This window comes from Elaeis guineensis, chromosome 10, assembly GCF_000442705.2.
Source record: "Elaeis guineensis isolate ETL-2024a chromosome 10, EG11, whole genome shotgun sequence".
Lineage (NCBI taxonomy): Eukaryota > Viridiplantae > Streptophyta > Magnoliopsida > Arecales > Arecaceae > Elaeis > Elaeis guineensis.
The window spans coordinates 4,093,832-4,116,780 of record NC_026002.2 but is presented as its reverse complement, the minus strand read 5'-3'; the positions used below and the strand labels follow the sequence as shown (position 1 = coordinate 4,116,780).

The window sequence follows — 22,949 nt, the reverse complement described above, 5'->3', positions numbered from 1 at the left end:
ATTTAAAGATAGTCTACCACATATTAAACAATAGATTTTAACGATGCAAGCATATAATTATCTTTTCATTTTTTTAAAATATAATATATATTATAATAAATTATAAAAAATAAAAATAAATAAATAATAAATTTTGATGATGACTAAGTATATTAATATTAATATTATTAATTTACGATACATAATAAATTTTAATAATGTCATTATCAGGTGTCTGAATGATCTGAACCTTCATTTTGAATTTATATAATAGAAAACTAAAATATAACAATGACACATTCATTGCATGTGACCAAGAGCCATGATGATGGACTCGTCCAATGGCTTCAATTGTTTAACATTCGTTAAAAAAAAAAAAATTCAAAAGACCAAATAGTTAATGAGTCTCTTAACCTTAAAAAATAAATAATATAACGGTGCAGCGGTGCAACTATATACCCTCATGTTATTATTATTCCTCCGCAATGCTTTGTCCGGAGAGTGCAGGCTTAATCCACGAGATGCCGTGCAGCTGTCGCCGCTCCGGCCATCCCCCTCTCGTCCTCCGCCGCTAATGGCGTCCCAATCCGCCGCTCTGGAGACTCCACCACCTCCCATTGCTGCCACAGGCGAAGGACGCTTCGTTCGTCCCCTCCTCCTCCGCCGCGAGCCAACCCCTCCCTCGATCTGTGAGTCCTCCTAGCTTTCTTTGCTATTCTCTCTCTCCGTTCGAAATCCTTCACTCTTCCTTCTGTTTCTGGCTCGAATTCGCTTCTGAATTCGAGGGATTTGAGCCACATTGCGGACTTTCCCGAGCTTCCGATCCCGAGTCGGAATGGCCGTCTGACTCCTGTCCTCTGGTTTTGGAACTGCCGGGTTTAGGTATTTTGTGGGGGGGCATCGTGTTCTCGATGCTACGGTTAGGGTTTGGCGGCCGAAGCTGCTGAGAAATCTCTGTTTTTGTCGAAATTTTCTGATTTAAGGAGCTTGTTTTGCACTTATTTGAGGATAAATTCGATAGATAACGGCAAAAAAAGGTTTTTTGTTTAATTTTATTTTCTCGTTTTGGGGTCCTTCTTCGTTGATTTCCAGGAGATGGCGAACTCGGTCGACGTGGTGTTGGATTTTTTGAGGAGAAATCGGTTTACAAAGGCTGAAGCTGCTCTGCGAGGAGAACTCAGTAGCCGGCCGGATCTGAACGGGTCCCTACAAGAATGCCTTTCGATAGAGAAGGAAGAAGCGAGAGAAGCTAGCATAGCAGCTGCCAATGCAAGGAAAGTTGGTGCTGCTATGCATTCGGGAGACAGTTCTAAGGAGCTCATCATTAAGGAGGTTGAAGTAAGGAGTATTGGAAATGGGTCTGGAAGCAAGAAGGGTGTTGTTCTTGATCAGGGTATTGACTCATCAGATTTGTACCCTTGGAACTATTGCTCGATTGATGGTCCTGCTGATCCGTTCTCAAAGGATACCGACAAGATCGCGAACAACTTCTCTGATCTCCTGATATCTGGTCGGAGAAAGTACTGGTCAGGTCCAATGGTGTCAGACAAGAGGGATGTTGCTGTTGGAACGGAGCCGGAATTTTTTATGGAGCATAGGAGTTCTTGCATCAGGGGCACGGGTAAATCAAAGGTTGAAGTAGAGCCTGTCATCCATCAGATGAGTGAATATGGAGCCAGTGGTTCTTACTCCAAGGATAATTTGCTGGATAACTCATGGCTGAAATGTGAGGTGACGTCGAAGGACTGTTCTGTGAAAACAATGTTTCCTTTTTCTGGTCGGGATGCGCCAACAAGCTTTGATGGTAGTCTAGTTGTAGTGATGATGGAAAAGAGAGGAGGAAGAAAGCAGAAAGCAATGATATCCATGAAGTAGCAAATGAACAGCTAGATAATGTGAGTAGGACTTTCCAGTCTGGGAAGTCTCAAGAAAGATCAGAGCAAAAGTTTATCAGTAGCTTTAACTTATCACTTGATGTGCGGAATCAAAAGGAAGAGCTGCCCCGGCTGCCTCCTGTTAAGCTCAAGTCTGAGGATAAGCCAGTACCTATTAATTGGGAGGAAAAGTCTGATCATCATGGATTGGGCATAAAGCCTCTTGGTGCAGATAACACCTTCTCGATGGGCTCTTTTCTTGATGTGCCTGTTGGCCAAGAGATTAACCTTTCAGGTCCAGTGTTAGTTAAATTTTTGATAGTCATTGTTTAGACATATTATGTGATATAACTAATGCCTTTTTTTTTTTTGTAAAATTTTTCATGTTCTTCCAATACTGGATGAATCTATCAATGTTTGCATTTTTTCTTTACCATCTTTGGTTTGTTGAGTGCAAAAGAATTTTTATCATCAAATGCTGCTTACCTCTGCTGGACTTGATCTATGTTTTTGTTCCTTTTTTAATTCCTTATGAAAATAACTAGAAGTTGACTTGATGCACCATGGGAAATCCCTAAACGGGATGGTACTATAGGAAATCAAACTCGAAGTCTCAACTTTGAGGTCAGATATGTTATCATCACTCTTCCTATGAGCTATTTACCTGGATGCTCTATTAAGAAAAGTTTCTAAGTTATGGAACCACTTTTGGAGAACGTTATGAATATTTTCTCTGTGGAATTGCCTTATGATCATTTGGACAAAGCACTACATAAGCTAAGCAGCTATAGGGAACTAAAACCATTAGTGGAGAGATGTCTGACAAATTGTGCTTTGTGGAACTGTCCTTTGATCATCTAGACAATGAACCATGTAAACTAGGCTGCTGTACATTCAGTGTTCTTATACTTTTAGCATTACAAGATAAATGTATGGTTAAGTGGACTAGGAATTAGTGTTCTTGGTGCTGTGGCTTTCTTAGGGAAGTTGTCAGTTGGAAAGAAGGTTCAGTGTCAATGGATCATCCATAGGATTGTGAATATGTGGTCTTAGAAAATTAAATTCTTTGGTTGATTAGGACCTTTTTTTTCCTTTCAAACATTCCAACTTAAATAAAAAAACTGGATCAGGAATGCTTTGGAAGCCTTTTATATAGTGCTGGATGAGATGTGGTAATTGTACTATGATGATTGTTGTTTGAACGAAGAAAAAAATTGTTATAGAATCTTCCATCTTTCTTCATCTTCATCTTCTATTTCTTTACCTCCTTTCTTCTTAGTTGAACTCATGTCATATAGTCTTTAAGGATACATCAATTTGGTATCATCATCAACCTTGCTTGTCTGATCAATTATATAATCTACTTCTGAACAGTGTTTTCCACCAAGGCAGCCAAATCCAGGGGAATTTGAAGGTGAGCTATTCAGGAGAGGCCATGAGCCCATGATGCCATTTGAGATAGATTCTCTGTTCACTTAGATTAACTAGTTCATGCCTTTAAAAAAAGTTGATGCTAACCCCTTATCTCTAAGAAATTTGTATGCACCTTTGGGAACCCGTGTGGGTGTGTAATTAGTCCCACATTGGTTATTCGCTAGGAAAAACTTGGGTACTTATACAAGGCAAAGAATCCAAATAATACCTTCCGGCTAGCTTTTTTAGGTGAGGTCCTAGGTTGTTACATCATCTATCTCGGTTATTCCAGTGGAGGCTTTTGAAAGAAGCTTTTATCTCGATCAAATAAAAACTTCTATGACATCCAGGATTTAGTCCATGAATCTGCCAGCCATTGGTCTTACTATTCTGCAGAAGTTATAAATCCTATGGTAGAAGTTCCATCAACTGAAAATTGAACAGCTGAAATTGCTTTGGTAGAAGAATTGAGGATTTTGATGAATCAGTTCTTGAAGCTTTGGCTGTGGATTCATGATAGTAGTTGCTGCAACATCTAACCATTAAGAGGCAGATTGTTGAGATCATGTATACTCAGTATGACAATCTGTTGCCAGATTTAACAGTTGCTGATGATGACCTCTTCTCCATCTTTGAGAATTTCAGTAGTGATGGTGACAGTTTCATGCATGGTTAGGTGTCCAAAGATATTATTTATGCATAGCTTGTATCTCTGATTCTCCATCAAAAAGGTTTATATAAAACTTGTTTTCTTTTTCTTTTTTCTTTTTTCTTTTTTTTTTTTTGGCCATAGGATAGTCTTTCATACAAATGCAAGTGACTTGGGAGATATCATTGTTGCACGTCTTTATGATTCCATTACATACACACCATAGATACATAGATACGTACATTTGCCTTATGCTTACAGAGTAGCATGTGACAACAGGTGAAAAGCAACCTGTCAGTACTAGTTGGCTTTCCATAAGCCAAGGAATTACTGAAGATACTTCTGATTTAGTATCTGGTTTTGCTACTGTTGGTGATGAATCAGTTGACTATCCAAATGAATATTGGGATTCTGATGAATATGATGATGATGATGATGTTGGCTACACAAGACAACCAATAGAAGATGAAACTTGGTTTCTATCTCATGAAATTGACTATCCATGTGACGATGAAAAAGGAACAGGACATGGTAGTGCTCCTGATCAGCTGGATCGACTTCCAATGAAGGATGAAGATGATGAGCAATCTTTTGCTGAAGAAGACTCCTACTTCTCAGGGGGGCAGTATCTCCATACAAAAAATGTAGAACAAGTTGCTGCTTTGGAGGATCCCATGGCATACGTGACATCTGACATGTATGGTAGAACAGCTGAAAATGATTTAATAGCTCAGTATGATGGGCAATTGATGGATGTCGAAGAACTTAACTTAATGCGTGCAGAACCAGTTTGGCAGGGCTTTGTTACCAAAAGTGATGAACTGATTATGTTAGAAAATGGGAAAGTTCTGAATGAGTACGAGCAGCCTAAGCCTAATGATCTCTGCATAGATGATGATCAGCTTGGTTCCGTCAGATCCATTGGTGTGGGCATTAATAGTGATGCTGCTGATATCGGCAGTGAAGTCCGTGACAGTTTGGTTGGAGGAAGTAGCGAAGGAGACATAGAATACTTTCATGATCATGACGTTGGTATGGGTGGTATCAGACAGTCTCAGCCTGGCACAAATAAGAGTTATTTATTTCAGAAAAAGATGGACAAAATGAAGAAAACTAAACAAAAGTCGGATATATATGTCATGGCTCTTGAAAAGGGCTTTTTCCCGATGGGCATGGATTATAGAGATGGTGGATTTTCTTTTCGACCGCCTTCAGGAACTAGAGATATGTTGTGCCCTGATTCTGCTAATACTCTATGGTCAACCAAGGGTAATGCTGTTGATGGTGATGATGATGAACCTGCCATTGGCACGAGTACTGATGATATGCTTGCCACATGGAGACAGAAAAGCAGTGATTGTTCACCAACAAAGAGCTCCAAGAATGAAAAAATTGCTGATGCTATAAGATCAAGAAACTCAATTGTGTCATCAGTATCAAGCTATGCTAATGCTGAGAGGGAGGATGGTAAGAAAGGTCATTATGAGAAAGCAATTGATGCAATAGAAGAAGAACAAGAGACTGGAACAACACTGGAGGATGAAGAAGCAGCTGCAGTACAGGAGCAAGTAAGACAGATCAAATCTCAGGAAGAGGAATTTGAAACCTTTGACCTCAAAATTGTGCATAGAAAAAACAGGCATGCTATCTTCATCTCCTGATTTCTATTTTGTCTAATTGTTTTCTCAGTACTTTTCTGAATCTGTGTGATGATTGTGTGTTCTAACTACTTTTCTCTAACTTGTTTGACTAACTGGTTGGATCTTTTTCCTTTTTCCTTTCTTGTTTGGTATCTGATCATTATTCCTGTTTCCAATTTATCAGAACTGGTTTTGAGGAGGATAAAAGTTTCCATGTTGTGCTGAATTCAGTGATTGCGGGGCGTTATCATGTTACCGAATACCTGGGATCTGCTGCATTCAGCAAAGCTATTCAAGCGCATGACTTGCACACTGGCATGGATGTATGTGTGAAAATTATAAAGAACAACAAAGATTTTTTTGATCAAAGCCTTGATGAAATTAAACTTCTAAAATTTGTCAACAAGAATGATCCTGCTGACAAGTACCATATTTTGCGCCTTTATGATTACTTCTATTATCGGGTGAGTAAATCTTCTTTTGATCGGTATTCTTAGTCACTATTTCTTGTGATTGTTTCTAAAATTTAGATCAGCCAGTCTTTGATGTTATTTTCGTGACTATCCATATCATTCATTAGTTGGTTTTCAGTGCATTTTTCATCTCAAGGTTGTAAGTCTACTTTTGGATTTTTACTTTTTCCTTCTTGTTCTTTTCACTTTCTTCATGGCAGCCTTCAAACATGTTATATGAGTAAAACATTCCATTACCAGTCATGCTAGTCTAATTGAAGGGTGGCTAGTATGTGCATACCTACCATAAGCTGGTATGTTAGGGGCTGGGTTGCACTGGTGTTGGACGAATCAAGCCTGTTTCATGTTGTATTGCACATTGAGGCTTATTGACGTTGTACTGCTCAGTGTACTTTTTGGCTCATATCATATTGAGGCATTTCAAGGCATACCACAGCCATATTGAGGATTATGTTATAGCAGCTGACCATCAATATGGTACCTATCCTTGAGATTTGAATCTCTATTGTTCATATATTGATAGATAGCTAATTCTTTTTATAATATTTCCATTATTTGTTCATTTAAATTGCACAAAGGTGACCCCATTTCAAACTTTTGGATGTTCAAGTGTTAGACCAGGTGTCCAGGTAACACCTATCTTGAAGCCCATAGGGTCTTACACTTTGGAAATATGTGATAGAGATAATTGTTATCCAGAAAATTCAAGGGAGGCTTTTATTTGGTCATCACATTCTAACAGACTCAATAAAGAAGAAACATAGTTCAATTGAAGGTGGCCCACCAGTTCCCCAATATGACATAGTCATAGCACATTATAGAGAGATTCATTTGTTAGAGAAATTTGTTTGGGAGAGATTCATCAAAGCTTATTATCATGCTGTGTTTGTTGTTGGATTTCAATGATTCCATTTATCTCCTTTTCTCATCTGACCGCACATGTAGTAGCAGAGTAGTAAAGTGGGTTTTCATGAGTTGTTTGAGTTTATAATAGCAGATCTGATGTTTGCCTTTTTATCTCTCCGTAATAATAACTTTGCTGCAATGCATTTACAGATTCACTTACCTGGGGAGTTGCCTTCTTTTTGTCTTCACATGAACTCTAACACTTCTATGTTGTGCATTCAATATAAGTTTCGTTTCCATTTTTGCTTTTGTTTCCCCTTGTCAAGCACGTCTTTGGATGTTTTGACTTCCAAAATCACAACTTTTTTACATTTTTGGTGATAAAGATGGTTTGTGTGTTTTAGAATTTGTTTGGTTGATAACTACAGGGAAAACAAGTTATAAAATGGAATGGTAGGGAAAACTCTTAAAGTGGAGGCTGTTCTCTACTTGAAGCTTGCTGACCTGATATTTTCCTATATGATAAACCTAAAGGTCTGCTTGTTCAATTCCTTTGATTGAATCATGCCAAATCAGAAAGTTGAAATGTGAGATCATGAGATATTTGGGGATTACCATAATAGAAATAATTTTAGAACTAGACTTGAGTTTCTGGATGTTCCAGGACTGATGACCATGGGTTGGGTATGTTGAGCCAAAAAACAGGTGCACTATATGTTTGCAAAAATATTTGATTTTTTACTTTCAATATTCCATAACCATTCATAAAGGGATCATGTTTTTCCTGACATCAACTTGTATTTATAATCTACTAGTTTAACAGTGTTTATTAATATTTTTGGTTAGGCTTATAAAGGAAGTATAAACATCTATTATTATTTTAATAGATGGGCAGTGTATGCTATTCATTAAAAGATAAATTTATTTATTTATTTTATAAAATTGACTTGTATCAAAATTCCTCTTTGCTATGAGTGTTTAAATGGATTTAGAATAAGCACAATAACTAAACTTCTCATTTCTTTATAGATGTCTGGATAATCATACTGTCATTAGGATTTTGTCTTGTGTTACATTGAGCATCTTTGTTGTGAGGTCCAGTCATACCTAATAAATTTTGAAATATTTTGGTGAGCTCAAATAAATTTTGTTTTCTTTCTTGAATCTCAGGCTCCCTTTTCATCTTATCTCCCTCTTCACATCTCTTCTTCTTGAATTCTGCAGATGCCTTCTCTTGGTTAAACCATTTTTACTTTAGTTTAACTGGAACATTTCCTCCATTCTGTTAGGTCACTAATTGGATTAATGGCCCAGTTGTTCACAAGATATTTTTTTCCAGTGTTCTTCATTTTGTAAATTTTGATTTCTTTTATAGTGAGTTGTTGAAATTATGGCTCCCAGTTTTTTCCTTTCCTCTATGATTTCATATACTTTACATGACTATTTGTATCACTGACATTATGATATCGTTCTTATTTATGAAATGCTCCATTTTTTTTCACTCTTGGAACATATTGTCCTCTAAATCCATGAAAAGCTTTTCTCCTCAAGTAAGTTAATAGAACTATTGCTAATAAATTGTTTGTCATGGACTAAAACCAATTTTTTATGTTCAAAATATGTGTTTTTGTTTTTGTTTTTTTTTTTCTGTGTTGGCTTTTTTTTTTTTTGATTTTTTTCTGAACGTTGCAGGAGCACTTGTTGATAGTTTGTGAACTTCTCAAGGCCAATTTATATGAGTTCCACAAGTTCAATAGAGAGGCTGGAGGGGAGGTTTATTTCACAATGCCAAGGCTGCAGGTTGTCCATGACAAGTTTTTTTGTCAGAGATTAAAACCCTTAGTTTACAATATTCCCCCCAAATCTGCTAATACTCCTTCAATATTTGTATCTGCAGTCAATTACCATTCAGTGTTTGGAGGCACTTCAATTTCTACATGGCCTTGGTCTTATCCATTGTGATTTGAAGCCTGAGAATATTTTGATAAAAAGCTATAGTAGGTGTGAAGTGAAGGTCATTGACCTTGGTAGTAGTTGCTTCCGAACTGATCACCTATGTTCTTATGTACAGTCCCGATCTTATCGTGCACCTGAAGTCATCTTAGGCCTTCCATATGATGAAAAGATTGACATATGGTCGCTTGGATGCATCTTGGCTGAACTTTGTACTGGAAATGTAAGTTTTAGTAGTCCTATGTGTTTTCTGATGATTAGCTCTTTGCTGTATTGACCTTTTAGATTAATAAGATCAATTTTGGGGATTAAATATCAGAATGTTCTACATCAAGTTTTCACTTTTTCTCATGTCATTTTGAGGATTAAATTTTCTTGTTAAAGAATGGTGGAAATTGAATCTGCTGGAACAAGATTTCCAGTTATCCACAATGTCAGATCCTACCCTTTAAAAAAAGGATGTTACTTTTAAATCTTTCTTATTTTTCATCAATGTTTCTTTAAGTGCCATAACAGATATCATGGATTTTTTTTTTGGAAGGATATTTTTTCGAAAAAGGATAAGAAAGGTGATATTTGGGGGGATATTTGCAATGAAATATATATCTAGATTCAATAGTTTCAAGCAAATTTTTCCCTTTTAAACTTTCTGCAATCTCCATGCATGTCATTTGCGACTCCTGAGAAAGAACAAATTGATTGTTTAATTTTGCACAGGTTCTCTTTACAAATGATTCTCCTGCAACTTTACTCGCCCGTGTTATTGGTATCATAGGCTCCATTGATCAAGTTATGCTTGCTAAGGGACGGGATACATACAAATATTTCACAAAAAGCTATATGTTGTATGAAAGAAATCAGGTATGATTACTTTTATTTTTCTTCAAGTTTGTAATAATGAATACACAATTCTATTTTTTCTTAACATTTTCTCTGAATAGGTTTGATGTAAAATTGTTATTATGATTCTTTAGCATGCAAACATCTACATTTATGTGTTAGTATTCTTGTCTTCTTGGCCAATGATATTATAGAATTGCTCCATTTAAAAGAGCCCCTAAAAGGAGATTCAACTGACATAATACTGTCTCTATTTGAAGGGACTTCACTTCTCACCATTGCATGATGGCATTTTAAAGAGGCTTTCCATTTGTATACTTTCTTGGTGATACTTGGCATTGCATATTATGAACTATGGATTTACAAAAGCAGTGAAACCAGGATTTTTCCACATGTAACCAGTTGATGCATTTCAACTTCATGGGTCATTTTTAAGGGGCCATGAACCCTCTTTTATTAATGCTATGACCGCTCTTTGTAATGCTTTGGCATCTATAGAGCATTCTGCAACATGTTTATGTGGAAGTTCTATGCTTCTCTTGCAATCTAAACCAAAATTATCTTGCACCATTTGCACTTCATCGTTCTGGAATAATGTGAATGATTGTTACCAAATCTTTGTTGTTTTAGACACACTGAATCTGTCTTGCTTGGATTTTTTTAGCTCCATAGGAGCAGTAACCTTAGGAGTTTTGCATTAGGATAATGTTATGTTTATATTTCACAAGCATTCTGCTTTAATTCTTTCAGGAAACCAATAGGCTGGAGTACTTGTTTCCAAAGAGGACATCAATACGGCACCGGCTGCCCATGGGTGACCAAGGCTTTATCGATTTTGTTGCTTATCTTCTTGAGATAAATCCTGAGAAGCGGCCAACAGCATCAGAAGCACTGAAACATCCTTGGCTATCTTATCCATACGAGCCCATATCATCCTGAGGCAAATCCCTGGACGTGTAACCATATCATCATGAGGCAAATCCCTGGATGTATAGCCTATGTGAGCTACCTTCCAAGCAGTACTCCTGCAGGAAATGCTCTCACTTGCATCACTAATTCATGCCTGCATCACGGTATGTCGTAACTGCAGACCTGTAGATTTCTACGATGGCTAAAACAATCCACTGTTATCAGATGGTTGGGGCGTCTTTGCTGCTTAAACATTTCGCCTCTTAAAAAATGGTGCTTCAATTTGTGATTGCCCCCCAGTGCGGCGTGCTATTGTACTCTTCATTTTTCTGTTCTAAGGTGTAGTGCATGTAGAAATGCAGTGATTAATTCCTTTATGAATAGGGGAAGTTTCCTGTTGTATATGATGTGATTATGGTCAAGGCTTTATGCTATATTTTACTGGTTATTTCCTGGAAACAGTGCTTCAGTTCTGTTCAGAAATTTTTTAGATATTTATTAGACATTTTGTTTGGGACTTTGTTGTGATGCTGGTTTTGCATATTAATCAGCGCCATTATGTGACCGTACTTTTGGCCATGCCCAGGTTGTTGAGAAACGATGGAATATGAGCCCTTTTAATTGTGTTAATTCTCTAGGTAGAGCCACCGTGAGATGATGAAACCATCAGCATCTCTGTCTCAATGAGATTCCCTGTGTGGCAATCAAAATAACTAATGGTTCTATCAAAGAAGATAGAAGAATGCAGGTAGTTGGAATGTGAAAGCAACATCATGTCCTTACATCAGTAGGTATCGCAGATGTTTGTGAGGCAAAGATGACTGGCTTCATGTCCTCATCATTATTTGCTGACTTGTAACAACCCAGGGCTACAGCTAATATATATATATATATATATATATGTTATTTGAAATTTTTTGATTCTGTACAATTATTCGAGATTTATCTAGGATAGTGGGATTCAACACTTGCTTGGATGGATTCTTGTATACATCGTTGTTTGAACTCGGACATTTCTCTCAAAATAAAGACTCAAATTTATTCATTATAAATGTCATAAATTCAATTATAAATATTATAATTAGCTTATGATTAACTCAAATTGTTTCATATTATAATATCTTCTAATCTATATGGGTTAAAGATCGCATTCATCGTGATATTATTTATAATAATTTAAAAATTTATCTAAAAGCATTAGTTTGAAGGTGTTATTGGTTCTATACAATTATTCTAGATCTAGCTAGTATAGTCTTATAAACGATAGGTAGGAATGACTTCTTCTGCACAGCGGTAGTGTAATCAAAAGCATCAACAGGACACCTGCGACTCTTACACCAGCCACGTGGCCCACAACGCACCCGGCTCAAACCTTATGCGTTGCTTTCCGGTTCGATTGGAAATTGACCGGCCACCAACTGGCCATCACTTTTTGGCACCGGTTCCATCGAGCCGGCTTGACGGCGTCCAATCCAGCTAAATGCGCTTCGCTCGCTCGCTCGCTCTTGAAGGCACGCGGGGCCCATTCAAAGGGGAAAAAAAACCTTTTTTTTTTGCGTTATCTTTTTAGTCGAGCTCCCCATTGCTGCCGATCTTTTTCTCTTCATACGCGTCAACGGACAGAGCGGAGCACAAGGACAAAGAGGGGAGGAGGAAGAGATGGGGAAGAAAAAGGCGATGGATTTGGCGGCGGTGGCAGCGGTGACGACTCTCTTGCTTTGTTTGGGGATCACCGGAGTGGCGGCCGACGCGTCCGATCACCGGTACAAGGCCGGGGAGGCTGTCCCTCTCTACGCCAACAAGGTCGGCCCCTTCCACAACCCAAGGTAGGTTTTCATCTCTTCCCACTTTTGTTATTTTTTTTTCTGTTTTCTGTTTTATTTTTGGCTGAATCGACCTCTTCTGACACTGGATCTCTTCTCGTCCTTTTCGGATCTGCGAGATTTCTAGGTTCTAGATGCCCAGTCGGATTCGGTACGGTTCGGCCGTTTATTTTTTGTATATTGAAGAAAATTAGGTGATTTGATTTCATCTAGGTTAGATCCGTCGGATTTGGATTAATTCGGGGATTTTAATGTGGGGGAACATCGCTTCTCGTTCGTAATGATGGAGTTGGCAGTTGTTGTACCACTCCGTGGTGTATATGGGTGGATGAATGCTCAAAATTTATAAATTTTTAGGTGTAAAAGTTTGATAATTATCTGATTAGTTCGTAAATTATATTGGGAATTTGTGATTTAGACATTGTTAGTCCACTAAGAATAGGATAAATTTCCATAAAAAAGGTTTCTTTCCCCAAATGTTACTCAGATCTAGTAGGTCTTGTTTGATTGTAATCAGAATATGTGAAGTTATTGCAGAGTTTGGGATTGTATCGATTGACCATTATGGCAAGATGTACTTGTTGGACACCCTTCCCTTCAACCTCCATTGTTTCTTCTGACTTAGGTTCGATATTAAATGTTATGTTTTCTAACTGCACTCATGTGTTCTGTCTTTCAGTGAGACGTATCGGTACTTTGATCTCCCATTTTGCCCTCCAGGTCTGGTTACTCCCCACGTTTCATGCTACCTTGTTTTATCTTTCTCAAGCTTCATAGTATGTATTTTTTCTTTTATGAACCATCTGTTGTAACAGAACATATGAAGGAGAAATCAGAAGCTCTTGGTGAAGTGCTGAATGGGGACCGCCTGGTCGATGCTCCATACAAGCTTGACTTCCGTGTCGACCTGGACTCCAAAGCAGTATGCAAGAAGAAGCTGACGATAGAAGAAGTGGCACAATTCAGGAGTGCAGTCCTTAAGGACTACTACTTCCAGATGTACTATGATGACCTGCCTATTTGGGGATTCATTGGGAAGGTTGACAGGGAAGGCAAGACCGACGAGGATGAGTACAAGTACTATCTTTACAGACATATCCACTTTGACATCCTATATAATGGTGACCGTGTGATCGAGATCAATGTGCACACTGATCCCAATGCATTGGCTGATGTCACTACGGACAAGGAAATTGAGGTGGAGTTCTTGTATTCGGTGAAGTGGAAGGAGACAAGCACACCCTTTGAGAACAGGATGGAAAAGTATTCACAGTCTTCATCACTGCCACACCATTTGGAAATTCATTGGTTCTCAATAATTAACTCATGCGTTACGGTTCTTTTACTGACTGGATTCCTCGCCACGATTCTTATGAGGGTGCTAAAGAATGATTTTGTCAAGTGAGAATTTTTTTCAGTTCTTTATTTCATTTTATATTATTCTATTTATTTTATTTTTCCCATGTTTAGTTCATGCATGATAATTAGCACATGGGAAATGAGATATAGAAGTTATACAAAAATCATCAAAACACTAAAAGCTATAGAATTAGATCTGAGATAGAATTCATAAAACCTTTTTTTTCTTGAATTAAAAGAAAGATTAACAACTCTACTAAAATTAACTAAACTTGATTTATGTGTTCATTTTTTGAGCATTGACATATTGTTGCAACATCTCTTTGGAGCACTTTTATTAGCCTTGTTATGTTTCGTCATGCATGTTACGGACCATGTACAATTAATTGGAGTGTGAGGTTAACAGTTCTATGTACCAACTTAATTGGATGTGAGATTAACAGTTTTAAAAACTGAATAAATTTTTGGATTTTATTATTGTTCCTCTTGTCAATTTAGCTGTCGAAGACAAATGTGATATCTCAGTATATGTTGGAGGCTGTTGTCGATTGTTTGGAAATTTTTTATATGCATATACAGGTAGCAATTGTTGGAAATGGCAATTGATTTCATAGTATATTGCAGCTGTAGATTATCATAATATTGTAGTTATTAGTCCTGAGTCTTATTGTAAGTACAACGTGCCACTCTGCATGTTTTCCCCTGACAGCAATTAATATGTGCTGAAGTTACCATAGTGGCTTATGAGCCATGATAACAGCAAAATATGCTAGAACAATAAGTATATTATATGGATATACATCGATAAACATTGTGCAACATTATCTAGATCGTCATTATGTTGAAATGATATGTATTAAAAAATCAGATTGTTGTATAAAGAGGTTTAATGCAGAATCTTTACCTAAATTTTTAAATCTTTGTTTCTTAAACTTTTTGAAGTTAGGCACCCATTAGAACTTACTATCTGGCATATTGTTCCTATTACCTGTTGTGTTGTTTAAAAAGTAATAGTTACGAATCTTTGATGGCCTAAAAGTCCCATGCAAGAAGAATGAGAGCTTCTATAAAGCTATTAATTGTTAACTATATAAAGACTGAGAACGACAAAAACATATTAACAAATTGTATTAATCGCAATCCATTCGGTGCTAGTAAATGCAATACCTTACTATATCATATGGCCCAATACAAACTTGATATAGGCTCAGTTGAGACAGCATGTTGCCTAATGCATATGTCTATGCAACATGGAGTTGCCCATGCAGGTGGACTATTAGCTTGTAGTGCTACAATTTGGAAGATCTGGTGCTGCCTAAAATCTAAATCTATCTGTTTTATAGTAATTTCTGAGCCTTTAAAAATCAAGTTCTCCATTGGATTTTTGGAACAAGATTTGGTTTGTAGGAGGTGTTGCGCTGATCATGATGGTGTGTTTCTGTGCATGTGGAGAAAGAAAACTATGGATTAATTTGTATGCTCTCTTTATATGCTCTAATGACGACAATTGATTTTATCGTTGCATTGATTAACCCTCTGTTAATCTTTCTTCTGCATTTAAAGGTATGCTCATGATGAGGAATCAGCTGAAGACCAGGAAGAGACTGGATGGAAATATATTCATGGGGATGTCTTTAGGTTCCCAAAGCATAAGTCACTCTTTGCTGCATGTATTGGTTCAGGCACTCAGCTATTTGCCCTGTAAGCTTCTAACATAAATCTTGTATTGTTTTATTTTGTTACTCTGAATTCATTGAAATCATGGTTTTTAGCAAACAGTGATTTGTTTATCCTGCATCTTTCTTATTCTTTCGTTTCTTGGCATGCTTGGCAGTGCAATTTTCATATTTATTCTTGCTTTAGTTGGGGTATTCTACCCTTACAATCGAGGTGCTCTTTTCACTGCACTTGTTGTCATCTACGCACTTACATCTGGCATAGCTGGTTATATTTCTACATCTTTCTATTTTCAGCTCGAAGGAACAAACTGGGTACGTACTTAATATTTCTTTTTAATTTTATCTATTCATGTTTCATTTTTTCCCTTCATGCATTAATCTTAGCACTTGATTGCTTTCAAACGTTTGCAACATATCCAAAAATATGTATGATATAAATGGAGGTATCCATGTCCACTATATTCACATTTCTGTTTGCAGGTAAGAAATTTGCTGATGACAGGATTCCTGTTTTGTGGGCCTCTATTCCTGACATTCTGCTTTCTCAACACTGTGGCCATTATATATAGTGCTACTGCAGCACTCCCATTTGGCACAATTTTGGTAATTCTTCTCATTTGGATGCTAGTAACTTTTCCTTTGCTTGTTCTGGGTGGGGTTGCTGGCAAGAACAGCAAGGTGGAGTTCCAGGCTCCGTGTCGCACTACCAAGTATCCTCGAGAGATCCCACCTCTACCCTGGTACCGAGCAACCATTCCGCAGATGGCAATGGCTGGTTTTCTACCCTTTAGTGCCATTTATATTGAACTTTACTACATATTTGCAAGTATCTGGGGCCACAGAATTTACACAATCTACAGCATCCTCTTTATAGTCTTTATCATTCTTCTTATCGTCACTGCCTTCATAACCGTGGCATTGACCTACTTTCAACTTGCTGCTGAGGATCATGAATGGTGGTGGAGGTAAGCCAGATGTGTTTCTCTTATATGTTGATTTGATAGGAATTTCACTGACATGAGCACATGATGATGCCAGCCAAAAGAAAAAAAAAAAAGAAAATATTTAATAGGTATTCCATATTATCCTGTTAGTTGTCCCTGCTTTGAGGTTCCTTTACATATGTTTCTGATGGTCTTCCAGATCCTCCTAGGCCTGTTATTTATATAACTTCTTGGTATATATGAGGTATTCGATGTTTTTTTTTTTTAATAAATAAATATCACTTTTTGGTGTCTATTGTCTAGGAACTTAGTTTGCACATGCTTAAATTTTGCATGTATCCTATAAGGGAAATGCCGATGGATGCTGCCATGAATGCCTTCATAGTAGTGATATGAACTCAAGTTAACAAGGTCTGTATCTATCAGATACACACATCCAAAACCCTCTCCCCCAAGTTCAACTTGTTTTTCTATCACAATCTGTATGTGTTGATCATGTAGTTTACTCATTTCTGTTGCTACTACTGAGGAAAGATAATCTAATAATAATTGAGGTTGAGATCTTGTTTGTAACAGTAAATGGTTCGGAGGTTTTGGATCTTGCATCGAACTTTTGAGTGTGGGATCACCGGTTAACTATTTGCATCTCCTCATGTTCATCACCGCCTATGTGTTCGGTCCCCTCTTTTTATGGAGAAAAGTGATGTAATGGATGGTAGATCTGGGATTCCCCAGAAAAAATTGTTCATGGTCATTTATGGTGTGCATGAGAGGAAAAGGAAGGTCAGGGGATGGAGCTAGAGCTATCTTGGCTTTTGGGTTACCTAAACCATACAGTTTCGGCACTTTTGAATTTGAAACATCTAGCCTATCTGAAGCCTATCCTACTTAAATATGTTTGTTAGTTAAAGTGAAGGGTATATAGTGTATGCATATGGATGTAATGAGGCATCCTGTATGAAAATTCCTTTTTTTTAAAAAAAAAATTGTTTAATGCCATGGTTTGCTGTGCCGCCTGATATAGAGCATATCATACCATACCGATATGCCATACCGTCCCATACTGACACTATCATACCGTACCGAACCGTGTACGGACACTATAATAAGATTTTACCGGTTCGAGATCCGGTATTGAGACAACGAACCTTGTTTCACGCTTTCTTTTCCATGAACTCTTATTTGTTAGAAGCTAATGCTTTTCTCTGCAGTTTTATTATGTGTTAAATACTACTTTATAAATGCTTGTTGAATTCATTAGATGCTAAATTTCAACTCCAACAATGTAAGTTTGTGGAATGTTCAGGTTAAAATTAGACATGCATTCAGATTACAGTTGACACGTTGGTTAAACTCATAGAAGCTCTCTAATTTATGTTGTAGATAATGGGCTTATGAGTCTGATCTGTGCATAAAGATTTAGATTTAAAATCAGATTGATGCTTGCTTAAACTGGATTGCTTAAGACTTGCTTGTTACAGGTATTCTAGTGCAATAAAATGGACATTCAATTATAAGAAATCTGAAGGAGAACAAAAAGACGAGAAATGCTCCACTAATTCATAAATTTTAATGCTGCTTATTTGTTGAAATGTTCAAATTGAATGTTCAATATGTGACTGGAGGCTTGAACATTGGAAACATGTCACGAGCATTTCTATGCATCTGAGACTACGAAATTTCAGTTGTTCTATATCATAAGTGGTGAAGGCTATGAAATAGCTGAAAAGATGGTATAATTGCTTCAAACGAGGGGATTAATTGCTAGCTAGCAAGGTAGAAATGGTTAACAGGAGCCTTCATGGTGGGCTTTGATGAACCAATATGTTAAGATTAGGGGATCTAGTTTAAATAAGTTTATCCAAGCTAATTGAAATTTCGGTATAAAGCATATGTTCAAATGAGGGTAAGGGAGTGATGGATTTCTAGACGCTAAGGCAAATTTGGAAACCTTAAATTGGCAAATCCCGATTCACATGCTTCATCGATAAACTGGAAACTTATGTGTAAAGCAGAACGAGTAAACTTATGGTGATAAATGGAACATGTTTAGTTGGATATTATTAGCTTGGCTCTGTTACCACGTGCCAGTTTCATTTCATTCTTTTTCCCTTCCAATATTTCCAAATTTTGTCTTTTCATTGAACCACTGAAAGTTCTGTTGAGATTACATTAAAGCGGAACCCTTTGGGGTGATTCAGTTTTTCTTTTGCTTGTTATTGGGTGAATGAATGCCATCTTTGTTATTAAAAAGTTGATACTCCATCCTTTCATTCATGCAATCTATTTCTGAACAAATTCGTTTTCTGATTTGTGGGAAAATGTTACTGCAAAGAATGCGGTTTATCTGTAAGTTTCCAGCCGGATTTGGGAGGCTATCAGTTAATGTAGCAACTGCTTCCTGATCCTGTATTCCAGTCCTCTCCTTTGCACGTGTGACTTTAATGAATATATTATAGGACACCATCCACCCTGACATTGCTGATTACGTGCACCATAAATTGAAAATCCAAAATGTTTTCTGTTAGCTCAACCGATACGTAGATCAAGAGACTTACCACAGTTATCTCATGTTATGATGGAACATAAATCCTGGGCTTCATTAAGTGCACTTGCCTTTAAATAGTATGGAGTTGGCTAACCATATCACCTATAGTTCACCAACAGAATATGGAGTGTTGTTATTCTTTCATGGCCCATGCTGTAGGGCTGTCTTAGAAGTTTTGTGAAAGCTGAGCCTGACAGTATCCAATATGGGTTTTAGTTTTTTGGAACAACAACATTGTTAAATTCATAGGTAGTTCTTACGTCTTATTTCCATGCAGCATTGCGTAATGATATCCTTACTCTAGAAAAGATTTAGTTAAACTTAGCAATTATGCATGTAAACGGCCTTTTTTGGAAGCATATACATATCCTTATATTATTTTCAACTCAACAAACACACGCATACTGCCTCTTAACTGCTTCTCTTTTCTGTATTATTTTAGATGTGTCCAAAAATGATGGTGCAACAAAATACTGTAACGAGTAAAACTAAAGCCAAGTGTGTCATACTTTGCCACAAAAAAAAAAAGGACAAAAATCAGCAGTTCTGATTGCTTATTTTGTACAACACATTTAATGTTTTTCAATTGAAATTATATCTTTTTGATGATGCATGAATTTGGAAGCGCAATGAATATATTATGTCATTGCTATGCAGTGTCTTTGCTTTCAGAATTTGAACTTGGCACAAACTAGTTGGTGCACCTTGCTGCTGATTGCATGGAGCTTCTCTAAATTAGAGATGCATCTCCACAAATCTTTTATGTGCATGTGTTTGAACTTTGAAACCTTGCGTATGCTTGTTCTGGTGCAGGGCATTCCTTTGCGGAGGATCCACTGGTTTGTTCATATATGGGTACTGCTTGTACTACTACTATGCTCGGTCAGATATGTCAGGTTTCATGCAAACTTCATTCTTCTTCGGTACATGGCCTGCATCTGCTATGGTTTCTTCCTTATGCTTGGGACCATCGGTTTCCGTGCTTCCTTGTTGTTCGTCCGTCATATATATCGATCAATCAAGTGTGAATAATCAGTCATCCCTGGATCTTGTTGGGTATGTTCCTTTTCTTTTGCTTTATATAAGCTTTTCCACAGAGAGTAAAATGGTTGCTATTTGTGAAAGGTGGTTGGACTTTACATATGAACTTGGAGCAGCAGCTGGATTTAGGGCGGGATCATCATTTCCTGACATGGGGCTGAGCCTTCTAGTTTTTCATTTTGGTGGAATTAATTATAATTAGGTTCCTTTTGTATTCTGCTCCCTATAAATCTCTAGATATTCTGTGTAGAAATTTGTAGCATCACACGTGCCTACATATTCAAGAAAACAACTATTTTTTCTCACTCCTTGAATCTGAAAGAATGAGTATTTTCCTGTACGCCTGAAGCACTTGAGCTGACATTGACGAATAGGGTGTCGCATCATTTTTTTTCTAAAACATTTTCTTTTGATTCATAACTCTCTAATTCAAGGTCATTCATAGAAGAGTATATGACAAAAAGACAGCTCAGTATATATGGGGCTCTAGGAGTTTGAGAGGATCAGATGTGCATAGCTTTATTGGCTATTTTAATATTTGGAATCTGTGATATCTAGATCATAATAGAACAGTCTTATTGTTGCGCTAAAGCTTGTTCGCTAACCATAGAAAAGTGTGCTAACCAATTTTTTGATGATTCATAAAGTAGAAATTTGTTCAGAAAGAGTTCTGAATCCTCTTGAACTTGATAGATTCTTTGAACCTATGCGCCTTAAATGAGTTGAGAAAGAGGTTTTGGTGGGGTTGGACAAATGATTCCTCTCGCCCTGTTCTTTATTCTTTCCTCTTTCTACACTTTTTCCTCTTACTAACCGAACGGGAAACAGAACGAGGGACTGGATCTTTTGCTTTCTTTTTGTCTGCATTTCTCTCAATCTAAGCAGGGTATTAGTTTCATTTGTCTTCTATATTTTACACAATGGTGAATTTTTTGGATGATAATTCATTGTATAATTTGTTCACTTGGCGGCAGACAATATTTTTCGTTGCATTTGGTTGGCTTGGACAGAAGACGACCATATGAAGAACTCCATTAGAGTTATGATGCTACTATTATTGAATGAGGATGCTGGAAGATTTTGATCGAACATTGTGATGTTTGGATCTTTCAATATCTAACCATTAAGATTTTGGACACCTTGTCCAGCACCAAGCATGAATTAGTAAAAGTAATTTGAAACCTAATTTATTTTGCATGGAACTAGGGGGGTCAATGGGCCAAACATGAGCTTAGGTCAAGCCCGGCTAATTTTGTAATCTAAGTTAAGCTTGAGCTTGCTCGTTTAAATTCAAGCTGAACTCGAGCTGCTTACAAACAGCTTGTTTAAGAGGCTCGATAAGATCTTATGAATTTAGAAGGCTTCATATATATTATTTAATTTAATCATCTTGATTATACCTTAATTTTTATAATTAAAACATATTTTATTCTGTATAAATTATATTAATTTATATTCAATGAAAAACCTTATAGAGAGAGAGTAATAAGAGTAATATATAATATATAAATAGCTTAGGTATTCGTAACTCATAAGTCATAATTTGTAGATAATATCTTCAGAAAGAGGATTAAGACGTCTGAATCCCTTTATATAAATCAATTACCATAACATATTAATGGAATTAAAAAATAAAATGCAAAATTTTATTTAATTTCTAATCCTCTCCATCCTTTAATCTACCATATATCCTCCCTCTACCCTGTTGCAGTGCTCAGCGTTCAGCACTCCAGCTAGAAGGGCTCAGGCTTTGTCCCAGCCTGGCTTGGTCTCAAGTTCTGTGATTTGGGATCTCAATAGCAAACGTTCTCCATGCGACTCTGCGTGAATGTCAAATCAAATGCACGACATAGATTGCAGACTAATTGCACAATAGGTCTACAAGTCTATCCTTTTATTATTATTATTATTATTATTATTATTATTATTATTATTATTATTATTATTATTATTATTATTATTATTATTATTATTATTATTATTATTATTATTATTATTTTATTTTATTTTTCTTATTATTTTTAGAATAAGAACCGATAAGCCTTGAGTTTAAGATTCGAACCTAAATCATAAACATCCAATGACTCAACCAACTAAATTAATTGGTACCCTTAATCTACAGTTTTAAGATTGTACATTGTTGTCTTGTGTCAAACAAAATATACCTTTGGTGTTCATTACATGGGATAACTTAGCTGATGTTTTGATTGTTGACCGACCAATTTGGCAGCGCTCTTAGGTCATGTTTGGAAACCCAACAAGAAGACAGCCATATGGATTGTCTTCTAAGTTTCAATTTTCCCTGGTCACCAATCAAGTTTTGCATGTGGGACATTTTGAAGTATGGAACTCATCATTACTCGTTGACGCAGTGGAAGAGAGCTGTATCTATTGCAGGCTAAGTGCTTGGATGGTGACGTTTGTTTCATGATGTTAACAAATTACGCTAGACATGCATGATTCAATAACAATTTTCTCTACGTAAAAGGAACTTGTGCTCAGATGCTGGCACAAACCATTTACAGGAGACACGAGTTACACCATTTCTCATCAACGTGTGAATTGAATGGGAGGCCATTTTCACTAGAATATGAATGTTGTTCATGTTCATGTTGTGTCATTGGCATAATTTAGAGTCTCTCGTAAATACTAAAGGACAATTATGGAAGTCTTAACACTGATTTAGTGTATTGCTTCTTTAAGATATGATTTTGCATTGAGCCAGGGTGGTATAATTGAAGCATTCATTGAATTCTTTAAAGACTCCTTCAATGGTGTGATTGATACTTCTCTCTCTTTACTTGAATACGTTATTTGGTGATTCAATGCATAACCTGCAAGACCTGATCAATGAGGTTACATCTGAAGAAATTAGAGCAGCTATTCTTGATTCTGGGAAGCAAAATAAATCTCTAGGCCTGATGGTTTCTCATTTTCTCTTCGTGCGTTTCTTATCATTTCGAAAGTTTTAGCTTCCTG

General features: G+C 36.8%; 2 protein-coding genes across 2 annotated transcripts; both read left to right on the top strand.

Annotated features, from left to right (window-relative positions):
* Nucleotides 1-486: 486 nt before the first annotated feature.
* Nucleotides 487-11,082, top strand: LOC105053144 (uncharacterized). Its single transcript, XM_010934198.4, is given in 9 exon segments — nucleotides 487-668; nucleotides 1,072-1,786; nucleotides 1,789-2,148; nucleotides 4,195-5,554; nucleotides 5,740-6,019; nucleotides 8,567-8,674; nucleotides 8,772-9,050; nucleotides 9,545-9,688; nucleotides 10,418-11,082. Coding segments are annotated over 8 exon segments (3,432 nt in total). The 5' UTR covers nucleotides 487-668; nucleotides 1,072-1,074; the 3' UTR covers nucleotides 10,607-11,082.
* Nucleotides 11,083-12,150: 1,068 nt separating this feature from the next.
* LOC105053145 (transmembrane 9 superfamily member 3) lies at nucleotides 12,151-19,985 on the top strand. The gene is given in 8 exon segments (XM_010934200.4): nucleotides 12,151-12,402; nucleotides 13,079-13,119; nucleotides 13,215-13,800; nucleotides 15,322-15,459; nucleotides 15,593-15,749; nucleotides 15,918-16,402; nucleotides 19,743-19,849; nucleotides 19,852-19,985. Coding segments are annotated over 8 exon segments (1,791 nt in total). The 5' UTR covers nucleotides 12,151-12,235; the 3' UTR covers nucleotides 19,962-19,985.
* Nucleotides 19,986-22,949: the final 2,964 nt, after the last annotated feature.